Raw genomic sequence first — 15,184 nt, 5'->3', positions numbered from 1 at the left:
GAGGCTGCAGTGCTAACCACTGCGCCGTTGACAGCTGTAGGGTTGCACTGTGACAAAAGCATTGGGTCCATCTGTAATGCCCCATAAACATAGAAAATCTACTGATACGCATTATCCAGGTTCCCAACCTTTTCAAAAGAGTAGGTTGAAAGTGTTACATAAACAAACCAATGTGAAGGGACGGTTATATCTACACTTAAAAATCTATAAATTTCTAGTCAAACTGGACACTTATTCAATATCAATAATACACCTAATAGCGCATCAAATTTGTTATGTTCCAGGTTGTGATGAATCGCTCGGTGAAGCACACTAGCATTTTGTAGCTTATCATTAGGATACAAAGAATTCAAATGGCAGCTTATCTTTTAAAAAAACTGCCTAAAAAAACAATAAAATTCTATTCGCTTCAAAATTACAAATGAACTTTTTTGTTGGTTTGTTGGGTAAATACCCTATTTTGCTAAAACTGGCAACGATTTGACACTAACTCCACCACTGCTATGAATGTAATATATTGGCCAATCAGTCCACTGAAATTTCAAATGTATACTCTTCCTCAGCGATGAGTGAGCTAAGTACAATAACGAAGCATTCCATCGATCAATAACATAAGAAATAGAAGCAGGAGTAGATCATATGGTCCCTCAAGCTTGCTCCTCTATACACTAAGATGACAGCTGATCAACTCTGCTTTCCTGCCCTATTCGCATATCTCAACTCCTTTTGTATCCAAAAAACTAACTCAGTTTTGAATACTCTTATGCATCTACTGCCTTTGGGTGAACAATCAATTAGAAACTCAGTTAGAGGATCGGGGGTGGGGGCGAGCCCCATCAACCCAAACAGCACCTATGAACCACTGCTCTAAAGGAATTTCTCTGGAAGGTCTCCAGAGGATGAGCTCAAGTGACAGGAGAATTCCGAACTTTTTCCCGTTGCTCCACCCTCTCCCTCCTATTTAAACGCAGTTTAAATAGACGTGGCCGCATTTCGATTTGAAACCTGGACCCTCTGACACCTGTTAGTGACGGGGCTCTAAGCTGCTCAACACCCCAGGATCCTCCATTGATGTGTCCCTGTCCACTGATCGTGATGGTGCCAGGGCTGAGAGCCGGACACTGGGCTAGACCCTCCCACACCCACAGGTGGGCCGCTACGGGGCCTGCCCTACGGCCTTTCTCACCTGGGCTTGGCTGCTCCTGACCGGCAACTGCTCCTCGTTAATCTTCTGCTTGAGTTTCTTAAACATGGCTCCTGCTGCCGGGGCCGCCGGTTTGGCGAGGAGAAGGGAAGACAGGTGGTGCGAGTGACCCGGTTTCGCACCAACCTCACCGGCTCCAGGCCGCTGCTCCCGGACTCGAGCGTCACTCTCCGGACCAGACACTCGGACGCATGCGCCGGCGACGTGGCCGCTGCCGCGCGAGGCGGATGTGGAGGAGCATCAACGGGTCCGTCCCCTGAGGGGCCAGCAGAGGCGCTGTCCACAGCCAGCACCCGGTCATGGCGGAGGGACAGGGCTGAGAGTCACCAAGGCTTACCAACCCTCGAGGATTATCCTGGAGCCTCCAGGAATTAAAGGACCCGACTGAGAAAGAGCGACCAGGGATAAGAAGTCATGTTTTTTTTAAATTTTATTTTCGGTGAAAACTTTCGTTTATGCGTTACAAAAAATATTGAAGATGGGAAGACGTTTAACTGCCAGTTCAGATTCATGCGGTGCAGAGACAAGAATCTGTTCATTTCCCATTAGCATGAGATGGATATATCAGGGCGACTGAAGGCGGGAGAATGGGGGCGGAGTAGCTGCAGGTGAGAGGTCGTGTGACGAAACCTCCCAGAATATCTCCAACCAGATTTGGCAACCCTCGATTCACCATCAGAAGGTCACCTAGGTCACAAACACGAACATGGGTTCAGTTTTCACCGCAAACTAAGGTCACTATTTGAAAACAAAATGTGCCAGGCTGGATATAACTGCCAAATCTGCCCCACGTGGTTTTAGACTTGAGCCAAAATACTGCAGCTGTCAGTCTTTGCTTCCTTTTGCTGTCATTGATTTTTAACGATTTGATTTGCTGTATAGCACTCTGACATCTGAGTCAGGAATTTGTGAGTTTACATCCCACTCCATGCCTTCAGCACATAGTCTAGATTGGCATTTTTGACTAAGTACCCCCACCTGCAACCAGCACCACCCCTTTGCCCGCCGGCATCCAGGTGGGCAGTCAGGATTCCAGGATACGATTTGAAATGAAGGGAGATCTGTTGCTTTGACTAATACTGTTACCTCAACTAACACTGCCAGAATAATATTAAGTACTCATTCACTCCATTACTGGGGGGGGGTCAGTCTGTGCTTAAAAGGCTGCTTCAGCAACAATGATGAACGGAAGCAGTTCATCACGTGTGAAGAAAAACTTTGGGACATTTTGAAAGGTGATAAGATGCTATGATAAGGGTAGGTTCCTAAACTCTTTGAAATTTATATAGCTAGACTGAAATGATGTTTCATTTATATTTGTAAAATAATTCTATCCTGGTATTCTAAAGCTAACATCTCTTCACACACCACTGAGTTATGCATATTTTAATTTGTTTAAATGCAACACTTATCATCATCACCATCATTATTAAGAATGATAAAATATTGAAGAGAGATTATTTTAGAATGCTCCCCTGGAGAAAAATATTCCTTTATATGAGTTAGTGTGAATTCAGTGCTTCAAAATGTTTTTAGAATTTATCACATGTTGACCAAGATTTCCTTCTTCCTCTGGAGCTTTAACCTTTTTACTTGCCAAAATTGTCACTGAAGCTTTTAACTAGAGGAAATTAATCCAGAAAGGGACAAAAGTCTTACAAGCTCTACCATTGAGAAGAACAAGACCAATGTCATGGAATTATCCTCCACGTTTCCCTCCTAGTCATACACTATCTTGAAGTAGATATATACTTCCATTTCTTTATCATCACTGGGTTAATATTCTGCAATTCCCCACTCAACACCATTATGGAAGCATAATTGCCATAAGGATTACAGCGAATCACAAAAACGGCAGTTATCAGCTTAGCAGGGCAACTAAGAATGGGGAATAATGCAGCCTTTCTAGGGTTACAAAAATTCCAAAATAAATTTTAGAGTACCTTTTTTAGTTTACTCAAAGAGCTAAGTGCAGCTGCAAAAGGTCACAAAGGATAAAATGAGGAAGTGGTAAGAGGTGGGGAGAATATGGAATATTGAAAGGAATAAACCTATTATAATTATTTGCAAATTCCAGATGTTCAAAACGATAGTAACTTGCAATTGAGTGGAATTTTCCCAACCCTGGTATGCTGTGATTGTTCCTAATGACATATTATGAGAGGTAACTTTAATGTAGGGAATATATTTATTTTAGTTCACATCAATATTGAATAGTTGAAAATGCATCAACTGCAATAAAATGTATATATCTATTATTACAACCTGTTTTGTCTCAGGGCATTTAAGGGGAAAAAAATCTGGAAAATTCTTTTTCGATGCCCCCAGGCAATCAAAATCCATCCAGGAGACATTAACTGTAAATCTATTCATCTTTTATATGATGTGCTTTCTGCCCCAGCCAGCAACAGGTCCAGCTCCCTCTTGAATGCATGCAGATAGTCAGCACCCACCAGTTGGTAATGTATTCCAGAGACTCACTGAAAAAGAAGAATCGTGTAACATTTAGTCTATTCCCACTCTTGTATAGATTAAATGCATAGACATCTGCAATTCATCCAACTGAAATAATCTTCATTAGCTCTTTCATTATTTTACTTACCTGTTAGGTTACCTCTATAGTCTGTGCTGCTGTAAATTGAATAGACTCAGCTCTTCCGTTCTAAGCCTATGTATGTATAGGTGTAAAAGTTGCAGGAGGGCTAGAAAAGGAAACAGAGAGGGGGATATTAATTAACTAAATTAATGAGAGAGTATCGCAGTACTAGAGTATTTAAGTAATAAGTGGTTCAAACAGAATCCTTTTTGATTGAGCTGAAGAAGAATTTGTTCACATACTTTTTAGTATATTATAGACCCCCAAACAACCAAAGGCCAATCAAAGATGAAATGTATAGACAAGTTAGAGGGGAATGTGTTAACTTAAGGTTACATTTGTAGAAGATTTTAATTGTCCCAAACTAGTTTGGGTCAGTGAACATATTTATGGTGCTGAAGTGTAGTTTTTACAGTTTGTATAGAATTGTTTTCTCAGTGTCCATCAATCTGTTGCTACTCCCACAAGGAAGGGAGCATTTCTGATGTGTTTCAGGGTTACCTAAGAGCAGGAAAACATGTGAAGAACAATAGCCACAATAAATATAAATTCTTCAGAACATAGGAATAGATATTAAATGAGTACTTTGCATCTGTCTTTATCAAGGAAGAAGATGTAGTTGAGACACTGGATGGGCTAAAAATTGATAGAGAAGGTATCAGAAAGGTTGGCTGTACTTAAAGTTGATAAGTCACCAGGACCAGATCGGATGCATTCAAGGTTATGAAGGGGAGTAAGGGTAGAAATTGAGGAGGTATTGGCCATAATCTTCCAATCCTCCTTCGATACATGGGTGGTGAAAGAGGACTGGAGAATTGCAAATGTTGCACCCTTGTTTAAAAAAGCGTATAGGGATAAACCCAGCAACTGCAAGCCAATCAGTTGAACCTCTGTGATGGGAAAATTTTTAGAGATGATAATATGGAACAAAATTAACAGTCATGGACAAGTGTAGATTAATTAAGGAAAGTTAGCATGGATTTGTTGAAGGCAAATCGTATATAGCTAACTTGGAACATAAGAAATAGGAGCAGGAGTAGGCCATTCAGCACTTTGATCTACTTCAATACCATTTTCCTGCATTATCCCCATATCCCTTGATTTTAATATGTAGAAATACCAATCTCAGTCTTGAACATACTCAATGACTGACTTTCCACAGCCTCTGGGGCAGAGAATTCCAAAGATTCACCACCCTCTAAGTGAAGAAATTCCTCCTTCTTTTAGTGAGAAATGGCCTGCCCCTTATTGTGATACTGTGTCCCCTGGTTCTAGACTCCCAGGTGGGAGGGGGGGAAAACCTCCTTCCTGCACCTTCCCTGCCGAGCCCTGTAAGAATTTTGTATGTTTGAATTAGATCACCTCTCATTCTTGTAAACTCCAGAGAATAAAGGCCCAGTCTACTTAATCTTTCCTCATAGGACAATCCCTCCATCCCAGGGATCAATCTGGTGAACCTTCATTGCACTCCCTCTATGGCAAGTATATCTTGCCTTAGGAAAGGAGACCAAAACTGCACACTACTCCATGTACATTATCACCAAGCCTCATTCCTTAATTGCAGTGAGGCATCTTTACTCCTATGCTCAAATCCTCTTGTAATAAAGGCCAATGTGCTATTTGCCTTCTTAATTGCTTGCTGTGCTTGCATGTTAGCTTTTAGTGACTCATGAAAAAGGACACCCAAGTCCCTTTAATGTTCAACATTTCCCAGCCAACTTTGGAGAAGCGGTGGAATAGTGGTATTGTCACTGGACTAAAAACCCAGAGACTCAAGGTATTGATCTGGGGACATGGGTTGGAATCCCACCACGGCAGAAGGTGGAATTTGAATTCAATTAATAAATCTGGAATTAAAAGCTAGTCTAATGATGGCCATGAAACCACTCAATTGTATTTAACCATTACAAAGTCAGTAAGGAATGAAACCAGATGGACCACCCGGCGTCGACCTAGGCACCGGAAACAACAACGCCAAACTCAGCCCGGTCAAACCTGCAAAGTCCTCCTTACTAACATCTGGGGGCTTGTGCCAAAGTTGGGAGAGCCCACAGACGGGACAAGCAACAGCCTGACAGAGTCATACTCAGTGAATCATATCTTGCAATGTCCCTGACACTGCCATCATCATCCCTGGGTATGGCCTGTCCCACTGGCAGGACAGACCCAGCAGAGGTGGCGGCAGTGGTATACAGTCAGGAGGGAGTTGTCCTGGGAGTCCTCAACATCGATTCCAGACCCCATGAAGACTCATGGCATCAGGTCAAACATGGCAAGGAAACCTCCTGCTGATTACCACCTACTGCCCTCCGTCAGCTGATGAATCAGTACTCCTCCATGTTGAACAGCACTTGGAGGAAGCACTGAGGGTAGCAAGAGCATAGAATGTGCTCTGGGTGGGGGACTTCAATGTCCATCACAAAGAGTGGCTTGGTAGCACCACTACTGACCAAGCTGGCTGAGTCCTAAAGGACATAGCTACTAGACTGGATCTGTGGCAGGTGGTGAAGGAAAAATTTATTTGACCTCGTCCTCACCAATGTGCCTGTTGCAGATGCATCTGTTCATGACAGTACTAGTAGGAGTGACCACCGCACAGTCCTTGTGGAGACAAAGTCCCGTCTTCACATTGAGGATATCCTCTGTCGTGTTGTGTGGCACTACGACCATGCTAAATGGGATAGATTTCGAACAGATCTTGCAATGCAAATTAAAAGCAAACTACTGCGGCTGCTGGAAATTTGAAATAAAAACAAGAAATGCTGGAAATACTCAGCAGGTCTGGCAGCCTCTGTGGAGAGAGAAGCAGAGTTAACTTTTCAGGTCAGTGTTTCTTCTTCAGAATTGACAAATATCAGAAATGTAAAAGGTTATAAGCAAGTAAAGCGGGGGTGGGGCAAGATATAACAAAGGAGAAGGTGCAGATAGGACAAGGTCACAGAATAGCTGACCAGAGGGTCATGGAGCAAAGGCAAACAATATGTTAATGGTGTGTTGAAAGACAAAGCATTAGTACAGATAGGGTGTTAACGGACTAAAAATTGAACAGCCACAAGTACAAACATGAAAAAAACAGTGGGTAAGCAAACTGAACAAACTAAGATGAAATAAAATAAACACAAATAAAAACTAAATAAAAGAAAAAAATAACTAAAAATAAAAGTTAAATCGGGCGGGCGGGTGCTCCGTCATGCTCTGAAATTATTGAACTCAATACTCAGTGTTCAGTCCGGCAGGCTGTAGTGTGCCTAATCAGTAAATGAGATGCTGTTCCTCGAGCTTGCATTGATGTTCACTGGAACACTGTAGCAATCCCACGACAGAGATGGGAGCATTAGAGCCAGGGAAGTGTTGAAATGGCAAGCAACCGGAAGCTCGGGGTCCTGCTTGCGAACTGAGCGGAGGTGTTCCGCAAAGCGGTCACCCAGTCTGCGTTTGGTCTCCCCAACGTAGAGGAGACCACATTGTGAGCAGCGAATACAGTCTACTCCATTGAAAGAAGTACAAGTAAATCGCTGCTTCACCTGAAAGGATTGTTTGGGGCCTGGGATAGTGAGGAGAGAGGAGGTAAATGGGCAGGTATTACACCTCCTGCAATTGCAGGGGAAGGTGCCATGGGAAGGGGACGAGGTGGTAGGGGTAATGGAGGAGTGGACTAGGGTGTCACGGAGGGAACGATCCCTTTGGAATGCTGAGAGGGGAAGGGAGGGGATGATGAGTTTGGTAGTGGCATCATGCTGGAGGTGGCGAAAATGGTGGAGGATGATCCTTTTGGATATGGAGGCTGATAGGGTGGAAAGTGAGAACAAAGGGAACCCTGTCGCGGTTCTGGGAGGGAGGAGAAGGGGTGAGGGTAGAGGTGTGGGAAATGGGTCGGACACGGTTGAGGGCCCTGTCAACCACAGTGGGGGGGAAAGGAAGACATATCAGAAGTGCTGTCATGGAAGGTGGCATCATCAGAGCAGATGCGTCGGAGATAGCGAAACTGGGAGAATGGAATGGAGTCCTTAAAGGAGGCAGGGTGTGAAGAAGTGTAGTCGAGGTAGCTGTTGAAGTCGATGGGCTTATAATGGATATTAGTAAACAGCCGATCCCCAGAGATGGAGACAGAGAAGTTGAGGAAGGGAAGGGAAGTGTCGGAGATGGACCATGTAAAGGTGAGAGAAGGGTGGAAATTAGAAGCAAAGTTTTCCAGTTCAGGGCGGGAGCAGGAAACGGCACCGATACAGTCATCAATGTATTGGAAAAAGAGTTGGGGAAGGGGACCTGAGTAGGACTGAAACAAGGAATGTTTGACATATCCCACAAAAAGACAGGCATAACTAGGATCCATGCAGGTACCCATAGCAACACCTTTTACTTGAAGGAAGTGAGTGGAGTTGAAGGAGAAGTTGTTCAATGTGAGAACAAGTTTAGCCAGGCAGAGGAGGGTGGTGGTGGATGGGGACTGGTTGGGCCTTTGTTCAAGGAAGAAGCAGACAGCCCTCAAACCGTCCTGGTGGGGGATGGAGGTGTAGAGAGATTGGACGTCCATAGTGAAGAGGAGGCGGCTGGGGTCAGGAAACGGGAAATTGTCAAAGAAGAGTCACGGATGTAGGTGGGAAGAGACTGGACCAGCGGAGAAAAGAAAGAGTCAAGATAGGAAGAAATAAGTTCAGTGGGGCAGGAGCAGGCTGACACAAAGGATCTGCCAGGACAGTCCTGTTTGTGGATTTTGGGAAGGAGGTAGAAGCGGGCTGTCCGTGGTTGTTGGAAGCTGTAGAGGGAAGATCTCCAGAGCAGATGAGGTCAGTGACAGTCCTGTGGACAGTAGCTTGCTGTTCGTGGGTGGGGTCATGGTCCAGAGGAAGGCAGGAAGAAGTGTCTGAAAGTTGGCGCTGAACCTCTGCAAGGTAGAGGTCGGTACGCCATACAGTAATAGCACCACCCTTGTCTGCAGATCCCCTCCCTTCCCCTGTCAGCATTCCGAAGGGATCGTTCCCTCCGTGACACCCTAGTCCACTCCTCCATTACCCCCCACCACCTCGTCCCCTTCCCATGGCACCTTCCCCAGCAATCGCTGAAGGTGTAATACCTGTCCATTTACCTCCTCCTCACTATCCCAGGCCCACAACACTCCTTTCAGGTGAAGCAGTGATTTACTTGTACTTGTTTCAATGTAGTATACTGTATTCGCTGCTCACAATGTGGTCTCCTCTACCGGGTGACTGGGTGACCGCTTTGCGGAACACCTCCGCTCAGTACGCAAGCAGGACCCCGAACTTCCGGTTGCTTGCCATTTCAACACTCCCCCTGCTCACATCTTTGTCCTGGGATTGCTGCAGTGTTCCAGGGAACATCAACGCAAGCTCGAGGAACAGCATCACATTTACCGATTCGGCACACTACAGCCTGCCGGACTGAACATTTGAGTTCAATAATTTCAGGGCATGACAGGCCTCCCATTTTACTTTTATTCTCAATCCCCTTAACTGTCTGACTCACAGTCATACCTGCCTGTCCCTGACCACTGACCAAATTAGACAACCCTATCCTAAGGGGTGTGACTGCTATATAGTCAGAGTTATACAGCACAGAAACAGGCCCTTAGGCTTGATGGCCAGCGCGGCCGATCTATTCTAATCCCATTTTCCAGCACTTGGCCCGTAGCCTTGTATGCTTTAGTGCTCATCTAAATACTTCCTAAATGTTGTGAGGGTTCCTGCCTCTACCACCCTTCAGGCAGTGCATTCCAGATTCCAACCACCCTCTGGGTGAAATTTTTTTTCCTCAAATCCCTTCTAAACCTCCTGCCCCTCACCTTTTTATATCTATGCCCCCTGCTTATTGACACCTCCGTTAAGGGAAAAATTTTCTTCCTATCTATGCCCCTCATAATTTTGTATACCTCAATCAGGTCCCCCCTCAGCCTTCTCTGCTCTAAGGAAAACAAACCTCGCCTATCTAGTGTCTCTTCATAGCTGAAATGTTCTAGCCCAGGTAATATCCTCTGCACCCTCTCCAGTGCAATCACATTCTTCCTATAGTGTTCTTTGGAAGAAAGTGTACAGGTAACCTTCCCCACCCTGATGCATCGCAATGTCTGCAGCTCTGCCTCCATCTCATTAACTCTGAGTTGAAGCTCCTCAAGCTGCAGACACCTTTTGTACAGATGAAGTTGCCATGGATTGCAGTGGCATTCAGGAGCTCCTACATGCTGCAGCTGCGACACATCACCTGTCCTGCCATCTTTATTGTGTTAATTTAATTTATTTTTCTTAAATTATAGTTCCCCTCTTCACCCAACTCCGTCGCTCAGCAAAATCCCATCTCCAGACTTTGTGCTCTCAAGCAGCACTCAATACAGGTCAACCTGATGATGTAACAGAAATCGTTGATGAGAGTAATGTGATTGATGTGATGTATATGGACTTCCAAAAGACATTTGATACAGTGTCACATAATAGATTTGCCAGCTAAGATCAAGCCCATAGAATAATGGGGAAGGTGTCAGCATGGATACTAAGTTGGCTGTGTGACAGGAAACCGGACTAGTGAACTGTTGTTTGTTTTTTTTGGACTGGGGAAAGGTGTACACTGGGGTTCCCCAGGAGCCAGTACTAGGACCACAGTTTTTCTTGAATTGTATTAATGATCTAGAATTGGATGTACAAGTCACAATTGCAACATTTGCAGATGACGCAAAACTTGGAGTATTGTGAACTACAAGGATAGGGTTGGACTTCAAGTGGACATAGACAGGCTGATTGAATGGGCAGACACATAGCAGATGAAATTTAATGCAGAGAAGGATAGAAGGCATATCAAGTACTTTGGAGAGAAGAAAAAAAAAGGAAGGCCCAGAGAAATTGCAAAATGAAATTATCAAGGAATTGGTACGACCAGGTGAAAAAGAGGTCTCGGGTTCCCTTGTTAGTGTTTGCAATTCTCTTCTCCAGTGAGCAGAGGAGGTTGGGTCATTGACTATATTCAAGGCTGAGTTTGACAGGTTTTTGATTTACAAGGGTTATGGCGCGGGTGGGTGTGCAGGAAAGTGGAGTTAAGACCACAATCAGATCAGCCATGATCTTATTGAATGGTGGAGCAGGCTTGAGGGAGCAAATGACCTACTCCTGCTCCTATTTTTGTCGTCTTCTGCTTTAGTCCCATGAGTTTCCCTAATTTTTCTCCTTTGAAACTAATTACTTTAATTTCTTCACTCTCATCAGCGCCCTGGTTCCCAGTATTTCTGATAAAAGGTCATAGGCCTGAAACGTTAACTCTCTTGTTCGCTCCAGAGATGATGCCTGACCTGCTCTCTCTGTAATGGCAAGTGAAGCAAATTCATTTATCTCTATTTGTGCCACTATTCATCTATCTTGCTACAAATGCTTCATGCTTTTAGGTAAAGAGCCTTTAATTTTAAGGTTTTTACCATTATCCCCTGCTTTGACCTTATTCGCTAATGCCCTATTAGCATTAAACTCTCTGTCCCTTCTTGTCACACTCTGGTTATCTTTACCCAAATCGCTACACTGCTCAATTGCTTTGACTTTTCTCTTTTAGATAGCTAAATTTCCCCTGACCTGACCCCTTTCCCCATTTTTAATTTAGAGCCCAGTCTACAGCCCTCGTTATTCGATTTGTCAGGACACTAATTGCAGCCCAGTTTAAGTGGAGCTTGTCCCAAAGGAGTAGCTCCCTCTTTCCCAGTACTGGTGCCAGTGTCCCATGAATCAAAACCCCTTCTTCTCACATCACTCTTTTGAGCTACGCATTTAATTCTCTGCTGTGTGACCATATGCCAATTTGTACATGGCTCTGGTGGTAATCCAAGAGATTATTACCCTTGAGATTCTGTTTATTAATTTAACTCTAGCTCCTCAAACTCCCTCCTCAGACCCTTTTATACTTAATTCTACCTATGTCGTTGGTTCCTACATGGATCTCAAACTGGATCCTCCCCCTCCCACTCCAAGTTCTTCTCCAGCTGCAATGAGATATCCTTTAACCCTGGCACTACCAGGCAACAAAACCTCCTGAACTCCTGGTCGCAGAGAGCAGAATCTATTCCCCTGACCATACTATCCGCTACCACTACCACATTCTCTTTTTTTTTCTCTCCATACTTGAATGGCCTTCTGTACCACTGGGTCAGTTTCCCTATCCTCACTGCAGTCCTTGTTCTCATCCATACAGGTAGTAAGTACCTCTTACCTGCTGGACAAGGTTAAAGGCCAAAGCTCCTCCATCACCAATTCTTCCGTCGTCATACCTGCCTGTCGGTGACTACTGACTAACTCTAAAGTACTTAACCTAAGGGGTGTGACTGCATCCTGAAACCAAGTGTCCATATTACTCTCTCCCTCCCTGATGCCCTGCAATGTTTGGGGCACAGACTCTAGCCCAACAACTCTGAGGTGAAGCTCCTTGAGTTGAGACACTTATTGCAGATATGCTTACTCTGGATCTCGCTGGTCTTCACAAACTCTCACATGCTGCTCTTACGGCACATCACCTGCCCTGCCACGCCTATCTAACCTTGTTTTACTTATTTAATGAGTTAAAGTTTTTATTCAATCGATTATTTTAGTTTTATTAATGAATTACTTCATCCAGTTTAAGTTAGCAATCTAATAAAGTAATAGCAAGTTATAGTTTCTCAGCTCTGAGTTGAATCACTTCCTTAGGTTAGAGAGCAAAAAAAACTGTAATACTCACCAACCAATCCCCTACCTGCTGTCCTGTGATGTCACTCCTCCTTGATTTTTTTTTATTTTGTTGCATTTGATTTGCCAAATAAATAAAGCGCCGCCCCTCCTGCTGCCGTCCCTCAGGACCACACTACGCTCAGCCTTTTCTCCCCTGTTTATTTACACCACCGCTCCTCTTGCTGCATCCGCTCAGGCCCACTCTGTGCTCGGCCTTTTCTCTGGGTTTATTTATACCGCTGCTCCTCCCCTGCCACTGTTTAGCAATGCTCTGACATCCACAACCATTCCCTTCTGACCATGTTGGTTACTTCCTCAAAAAATTTACCTAGGTTCCTGAGACATGACTTGCCCTTTACAAATCAATGCTAGCTCTCTCTGATCTCTCTCAAGGGTTCCTTTTGTCCTCACCTTGCACCCCACCAGCCTCCAGATTCAGTGGATCCTCTTCTGCCACATCCAGCAGGATGCCACCATCAAACACACCTTCCCTTTCAGCATTCCAAAGGGACCATTTCCTCCGCAACACCCTGGTCCATTCCTCAGTCGCCCCCAATGTCCCCTTTTCTATGTAAGCCTTTTAACTCCTCCTCACTGTCCAAGGCCCCAGCTACTTCTTCCAGGTTAAACAGCAATTTACGTGTACTTCTTTCAATTTACTATACTGTATTTGTTGATCACAATATGATTTGCTCTACCTTGGGAAGACAAAACACAGATTGGGTGACCACTTTGTGGAACACCTGGGTTCAGTCTGCAAGCATGACGCCGAGCTTCCGGTCACCTGTCATTTTAATTTTCTACCTGCTCTCATGCTGACCTCTCTGTCCTCGGCCTCCTGCAGTATTCCCATGAAGCTCAACGTAAGCGCGAGGAACAGGACCCCCTCTTTCAATTAGGCTCTTTGCAGCGTTCTGGACTCATCATTGAGATCAACAATTTCAGACTGTCATCTCTGTCCCCATTTTGTTTCCTCTTTCTTTGCAGGCTTCAGTTTTAGTCTTGTTTTTCTCTTCTGTTTGCTTTCGCACAGCAGCTGTTCATCAGTCTTCCATTCACACCTCCACCAGACACCTTTTTTTCTTTATTTGTCCCATTACTACTCCCTTTGGTTCTACACCATCAACTTTGTTGTCATTTAATCTCTCCTGTCTTCCACCCTATCATAAACAATTTTGATGATGGGTCATCGACCTGAAACGTTAACTCTGTTTCTCTCTCCACAGATGCTACCTGACCGGCTGAGTAGTTCCAGTATTTTCTGTTTTTATTTCATCTTTACAAGCTATTGTGAAGTTCTCTCACATTTTATCCTTTATAGAATTAAGTGGTTTGAGTAATTTACATTGTGCTGACCATGTACAAAATTGTGCTCTAATAAAAACAAAGTGCTGGAAATACTCAGCAGGTCTGGCAGCATCTGTGGAGAGTTTGCAGTGATTTTCTTTTGGTTTTGTTTTGCACTTAATCAGGGAGAGGTTTGAGTTAATTATGGAGAGCCAATATGGACTGTAAAAGGCAGATCATGCTTAACTAATTAATCTTAATTTTTTGATGAAACAGGGGTTGATGAAGAGAATGCAATGGATGTTGTCTATATGAATTTTAGGTATTTGACAAAGTACCACATAAATTGCTGGTTAACAAAATTGAGGCTCATAGAATAGGAGAATCAATGCCAGCTTGGATTAAAAATATTGACATAAGGACAGAAAACAGTGAATTGTGGTTAATGGTTGTTTGTCAGACTGGAGGATGATAGACAGTGGTGTTCCCCAAGGTTCAGTGCTGGGACAAATAAAAACAAGAAATGCTGGAAATACTCAGGTCTGGCAGCATCTGTGAAAAGAGAAGCAGAGTTAACGTTTCAGGACCCTTCATCAGAAATGGCAAATATTAGAAATGTAATAGGTTTTAAGCAAATAAAGCGGGGATGCGGCAAGAGATAACCAAAAAGCTGTTGATAGGACAAGGTCACAGAGAATAATTGACCAAAAGGTCATGGAGCAAAGGCAAACGGTATGTTAATAGTGTGCTGAAAGAGAGGGTGTTAATTGAAGAAAAATGAACAGCCTGGCCCCAAGCACAAACATGGAAAAAAAAAGTGGGTAGGCACAGTAGAAACAAACTAAAATAAACAAAAAATAACTAAAAATGAAAAGGAGGGCCTGTCATGCTCTGAAATTATTGAACTCAATGTTCAGTCCGGCAGACTGTAGGGTGCCTAATCGGTAAATGAGGTGCTGTTCCTCGAGCTTGCATTGATGTTCACTGGAACACTGCAGCAATCCCAGGACAGAGATGTGAGCGTGAGAGCAGGGGATGGGGTGGTAGGTGTTGAAATGACAAGCAACCGGAAGCTCGGGGTCATGCTTTCGGACTGAGCGGAGGTGTTCCACAAAGCAGTCACCCAATCTGCGTTTGGTCTCCCCAATTTAGAGGAGACCACATTGTGAGCAGCGAATACAGTATACTAAATTGAAAGAAGTACAAGTAAATTGCTGCTTCACCTGAAAGGAGCGTTTGGGGCCTTGGATAGAGAGGAGAGAGGAGGTAAATGGGCAGGTATTGCACCTCCTGCGATTGCATGGGAAGGTACGGTGGGAAGGGGACGAGGTGGTGGGGGTAATGGAAGAGTGGACCAAGGTGTCACGCAGGGAATGATCCCTTCGGAATGCTGTCAAGGGAGGGGAG

The 15,184-nt window shown here is 44.2% G+C and overlaps 1 protein-coding gene and 1 long non-coding RNA gene across 2 annotated transcripts in view; both read right to left on the bottom strand.

Moving 5' to 3' along the window:
* Window positions 1-1,410, bottom strand: part of LOC137370287 (golgin subfamily A member 4-like) — a 282,307-nt gene extending 280,897 nt beyond the window's left edge. Inside the window, 1 exon segment of the mRNA XM_068032665.1 lies at window positions 1,187-1,410. Coding sequence (XP_067888766.1) covers window positions 1,187-1,252 — 66 coding nt within the window. The 5' untranslated portion in view covers window positions 1,253-1,410.
* A 1,963-nt stretch (window positions 1,411-3,373) lies between these two features.
* LOC137370111 (uncharacterized) overlaps window positions 3,374-15,184 on the bottom strand; it is a 36,356-nt gene continuing 24,545 nt past the window's right edge. Inside the window, exons 3-4 of the long non-coding RNA XR_010975081.1 lie at window positions 3,807-3,906; window positions 3,374-3,684 (exon numbers count right to left, since the gene is read on the bottom strand). This is a non-coding gene — a long non-coding RNA (uncharacterized lncRNA). The remainder of the gene's footprint in view (window positions 3,685-3,806; window positions 3,907-15,184) is intronic.

Source organism: Heterodontus francisci, chromosome 5, assembly GCF_036365525.1.
Source record: "Heterodontus francisci isolate sHetFra1 chromosome 5, sHetFra1.hap1, whole genome shotgun sequence".
Taxonomy (NCBI): domain Eukaryota; kingdom Metazoa; phylum Chordata; class Chondrichthyes; order Heterodontiformes; family Heterodontidae; genus Heterodontus; species Heterodontus francisci.
This window is presented reverse-complemented; position numbering and strand designations above follow the sequence as displayed.